Source organism: Centruroides sculpturatus, unplaced genomic scaffold (genome assembly GCF_000671375.1).
Source record: "Centruroides sculpturatus isolate CEXI.00-Female unplaced genomic scaffold, Cexi_2.0 scaffold119, whole genome shotgun sequence".
In the NCBI taxonomy this organism is placed as follows: Eukaryota; Metazoa; Arthropoda; class Arachnida; order Scorpiones; family Buthidae; genus Centruroides; species Centruroides sculpturatus.
The window spans coordinates 1,061,070-1,066,799 of record NW_019384338.1 but is presented as its reverse complement, the minus strand read 5'-3'; the positions used below and the strand labels follow the sequence as shown (position 1 = coordinate 1,066,799).

Sequence of the window (5,730 nt, the reverse complement as noted above, 5' to 3'; positions counted from 1 at the left end):
TCCTCTTTAGTTGGAAACCTCCCAATACTGCTTAATGATTCTTAATTCTTCTGTCGAGAAGCAAAAGAACAATGACTTTTCGTGCTAAAAAGATTTTGTTTGCATTTCTACGCCCACGAGACATTATAATTGATTTATTTCTATTTTTGAATATTTACAGATCTGAACGAGATTTTTTAAAATTCTTAGCTTCAAATTTCTTCTTTTTTCTTTTTCTAGATACTAAATTATTCTTAACATTAGAAGTTTTGTTTCTTAAACTAAACAGGTGCAAATAAAAAGGGTTTAAATCGGATTCGATGATAACTCATCGCGTTTTAATTCGGTTATAAGAGGTTTATCTTTTGTGCTTTTGTGGTTGGGTCACAAGACTAATCTTATCTATCAATAATTCATAGAATACAGGAAATGGATTTGCCTTACATTCAATAGATGAGAATATAATTAGATTGAACTTATACTCCTGAAAGAGACATGAAAGAAAAGAAGTGCACTTCCCACGAAGCGGGGGAGGAGGAGGAAAATCCAGGGTTTTGACAGCTGCACAACCCCAATCCTACAAGGGGAAGAACCAAGCCCTCTACTCTCGAACGCCCCGCCCCGAGAAGCTTAGGTAAACTACGAGGGATGGGCGTAAGTCCATCCAACATCTGCTTTCTACAACAGACCGTGTAATGTAGAATAATGGGAGCTTCTGTGCACAACCAACTATTTTGTTTCTGACTGTGGGAATCCGCACGCATTCTCGCTAATATTAAATGCCCTGCTCCTCCACTCCTCAGGTACCATCATCGCTACGCTCTCCGTTTAGCCGAGCAATAAAATCTCCCCAAATGCATGGATACCCGCTTTTCCTCCAGGAGAAGTAAAGCCACTGCATAGCTCTCGTGCCATTTAGCGAGTTAAAATAAAGGTTAAAGACCATTCAAGAAAATATATCCGAAATTTTTTAAAATATCTTGCATTCGGGTTAGTATATAATTTTCGTGAATAGCCTAAGAACCTGTAGGAAAACTGATTGAAAATATGAATTGTTTTTCTATTGCAAACAAATTAACAAGAAAATTATAAAAATAATATTGAGAATAAATAGAATAAAAATTAAGAATAACTCTTTCTGTTTCAGGAGAGAAGCCCTTTAAATGCGAGTTCGAAGGTTGCGACAGGAGGTTTGCTAATAGCTCAGACAGGAAGAAACATTCACACGTCCACACAAGTGACAAACCTTATAACTGTAAAATTCGTGGTTGTGACAAAAGTTACACTCATCCCAGTTCTCTACGGAAGCATATGAAGGTTCACGGAAAATCTCCTCCGCCGCCAGGCTCGACTCCCGGACCCGTAGGAAGTAGCGCCAGTAGCACGGGTTCGGGTTACGAGAGTGACGGCGGTACGGGTTCGAACATTGGAAGAGTTCAACAGGTCAACCCGGCGGTCGGGCCGGCCTCTGTAGCACTAACTTTAACCGGCCACCATCCTGCTTTGGCGGGAGCCGGACACCACCCCACGAACCTGAGCGAGTGGTACGTATGTCAGTCGTCGGCAGGGATGCCCACTCCACCCAGCAACGAACACTCGCCCGTAGGAGGACTTATACCCCATCCGCTACATTCTGTTACCACCGCTTATTAGGAAAGTGTGTACATAATCGAGCAACGTGGAGACTGGGTAAATGCCCCGAGAAGCGTTCTGGTCGGAGAGAGAGAGAGTAGTGTGTTGATAAGGGACCAGAGGGGCGTTACCCGAAGCGCGGCAGACTGCATCCCGGAGCTGCTATAGTCCGTCCTGTATTGATCCCGAAAGACGGGAGGGACATTCCCGCACCCGTGCGGGTCACTCTGTACAAACAATAAATGATGCGAACCCATTGCGTCGATATTATTGTAACATATCTGGGGCTTTCCAGAACCTGTAAAAGTTTTTAAATTAATTGTAGGTAAATCCCGACTGGGTCTGAACGACCTTCATTAAATAAAATACGTACAATATTGTGTGTTGTTGTTGACATTAAACAGAATATTTTGTGTTTTTATTTTATTTATTCCACTACATTACCTTTTTACAATGTTATCAAAACTTCCATCTACGATTTTTCTAAGCAAATTTAACATTAGATAGAATTAAATTGATATTGATCTTAAACGATTATGCGTGTTTTTGTAAATAGTTCTCACTTGCTATTGAAATTGTCTGAGGATAGAAAGGAGAGGAGAGTAACGGAAGAGAGTAAAAACCAAATGTAGAAGCAATTAATTGTAACGGTAATTAAACACAGACTGATGTTAAGTATTCATGACAGTCGCACTCTACAATCGGTGTTGTCCGTCTGGATTGCAAATCTTCCACCCCCGCCCATCCCTTGTTTCAGTTCTTCACTTTGATCTGTTCGAATTACAGAATGAATCGTCCTTTTTTCGCGAATCGAAGGCGTCAAGTTTCTTATCGCAACTCCTTTCCTTTTCTCATTATGCAATGACAGTCCATTAGTCACTTTGCAGTTTCGAAAGTTACAACATTTTCCGAAATTGATACCATAACAGTACGAAACAGAACAAGGGAGGACTCGAATAACCATGCATTCTAATCCTATCTCTTTTTACCATTCGGTATTACAACCTTTCCAGTAATCTTATTATTTTTTTTTAACATAGTTTTCATATAGTAATGGCGTTTATGCTGAATATATTCTAATCAATAGTAACAAACTTCATACATCAGGTATTCGAATTTATCTAGACCTCACACATCTTTCTAATGATAGATACAAAAATGGCATAAGAGATAAGATATACTTCAGAAGATTAAGATTCAATTACTGAACAAATGACATCAATTATTCAACTAATTATCTTTTCAATTGATCTGTCTAGCTGATGCTTCTCCTCCAGAGTAAAACTGGTTTGGGATGATTAGTTGTATTGTCAACTGGATTTTTAAAATCATCATCTGTGTGCTAATACGAAAAATAATTCTCTAGAAATCCTTATTTGGAATATGGAATAATAGATACAATCTGTATTGTTTAAGAGAAAAATCTGTAATATTCATGCTAGTCGATTCTTTACAGGACTGTTAAACGATGAATGTTTGTCCACAGCCTTGTACTAAACCCAGACCGACAATGATTAATGCCACTCACTTCCTCTGCATCCACAATAGTTCTTTCTTCCTGTGACGTCATGGCTTTGCTTGAATGATTTCTTCCATAAAATTACACCTTCCTATGCGTTCTTGCCATTTAATTCCGCCATATTAATTAGTTTACGTTGTATGACCCCGACTGAATCCTGTTTTTTCTATCGCAGTTAATAAAGCAATGTGTTTTTTTTCCTATAAACTTTCACTCGATAATAATTTCAAATTATTAGAAATACAATATATATTTTTCCAAAGTTTATTCCATTAATTTTTAGTTACTTTTGTCCCTTTTTAAAATTAGTTTCTCGGGCTATTCTACCATACATTTTAATTCTCATAATTAATAGTTTCTTTAAATGAGTGTGTGTATATATATATATATAGTGCTTTGTTATTGAGTTTGTTTTTCTTGAGACAATTCGCAATATATTTTAGCCTGTCAGTAGGTCATAGTAATTAAATATTGCCGCATGATCGACCATCCATGTATGACTTCCATACGTGAGTTATAGCTCGTTTTGGAAACAAACAAGATTTAAATAAATTTCTACGAGGACTTTTATATGAAATATCTAATGAAGTCTTTATTTTCAACAATATTACATACCATGTAAATTATACAGAATGAATTTTCTCATTAAGCTTTACATTAGTAGTAGTTTCTGGCTCATTCATCTTGCACTTTCACAAATTGAGAAAGTTTACTTCGAATCTGTTTACTGTATAATAAATTAGAGGCTGTTACTAATCCAATTATAACAAGTGATTAGCGGCTATTTAAAGTGAAACATGACGTTTGTTATATGAAGATATGTCGTTCTTCATTATTTAATTGATATTCTTTTATTCATTTAAAAAAAAATAAGATTGAATTTATATTAGAGTTGAGAGGTTTTAGGAGGAAACGTAAACGTTTTATTTGAATATTTTGTCAGAAGTGTTTTTTGACACGTAATGCTAGTCTGTGAGAAATGTTGATGTTATTTAAGTTAGTTCTCTCTCTCTCGGTGGTTGTGAGAGACCACCATCTATAAAACAAAGCGGTTTATGGGCCTTTTCAACAACGTCTTTCTACCATTCTATTGTGATAGATCGCGTAAGTCATTGCCTAAGCCTATTTCTCGGACTGTGGCCAAGCCGTTTTCTATGCCCATCTAAGCCTCTGGAATAATAAATCACCAACTGCCAAAGAGGGCAAGTCTTAGGAGGAACTGTTAACTTTCTGCTTTCCATTGTCTTCACTTTCTGATGGGTGGATGAAGGTTTCGAGACAAGTGTTAACTAGCGACCCTAGAGGTTAACACTCCCACCAATTTGTCTTCTTCTGCCGTAAATGTACGGTATTTATTGCCATTGATTGATTAACAGAAACAAAGTATAATAGAATAATGTCTTAACAACCCCAAATTATCGTTGGAATACATTTTGGTCCGATATGGTCAAGATTTTTAACGAGATCGTAAAATTCAGGATATTGTTTTACTACTTGATTTTTTCGTAGGTTAAATTTTTCATTCATATAATGAATTATATACAAATAAATTTTATAAATATTAACAATTATTTAAATCTAATAAAATAGTTCGTATCATAACAGAAATTTTTGGCCAATCTACATTGTTTTGTTTCGATAGATTCAATTAATAAATACTAAGAAAATATCCCTAAACATCTGTTCGTAAATAAAGCAAAGGTTTTTATCACAGCATAACGTAAGCCGAAATTAATTTTATATAAAGTAAGTTTCGAAAACGTATTGGAGATGATAGAAAAATTTTTAATAAGAAAAAAGTTTGGCAGCGGTTAATGAGTGCGAAAGTGGCTGGCTTTATTGATAAAAAGTTGAAAAATATTCATTTAGAGGAAAGGTAAACAATTTTGAAAAGAATTTTTCCCTGATGTTATCTTTCATTCACCTTTTCAACTTTTTCCCCAGAAACATCTTTTGTGAAATTTCAACGAAAGTGCCAATGTTCAACGTGTGCCGACACAAGGTATTCACGCAGATTCTTTTTTTATTTCCTTTTCTACCGTTTATACCGAGATTCTAACGAAGTTGCACACAGCGGGAGATAGCAGGGAATAAATTCGACAAAGAAATTACTTGCAAATGTTATTCCACTTGCGCTTTCAAAACTAACAAAGTGTCGCATTTTTCCATAACAGTTTTAATAACATTTATGGTATAGCTGAAGAATAGTAAGCAAATGTATTATTTCTTTCTCTCTCTCTCCCTCTCTTTCAAAACTTTGCTATGATATAAACACTTTGACCTTAATCTCACAATTTATTGTAATATGTTAGCACAAATAATCATATTTTTAAGTTGGGTTTATGGTTTTTGAGACTTCAAAAGCTGTTGATAGGAAGAAAGAAAGTGAAAAAAAAATTTTAAAGAAGAAAAAAAAGGACTAGCTCCCTTATATAGATTAAATACAAGCTGAAGAGATGAGCAATCTTGCTCGTTATTCGGTACGAGTCTAAATGCCATTTTTAGATCCTAAATATAGCATGGAGTGAAACGAAAGTTTAAATAAATCGTCCCTTTTCAGTTCCTTTTAAATAAGGAATTTTTACTTCATTTCTTTTCTT

General features: G+C 35.4%; 1 protein-coding gene across 1 annotated transcript; it reads left to right on the top strand.

Annotated features, from left to right (window-relative positions):
• Positions 1-1,126: 1,126 nt before the first annotated feature.
• LOC111632879 (zinc finger protein ZIC 4-like) lies at positions 1,127-2,017 on the top strand (the record flags this gene model as incomplete). The annotated part of the gene is made up of 1 exon (XM_023377406.1): positions 1,127-2,017. A coding segment is annotated over one exon (506 nt), but the record flags the coding sequence as incomplete, so codon positions are not given.
• Between the last annotated feature and the right edge of the window lie 3,713 nt (positions 2,018-5,730).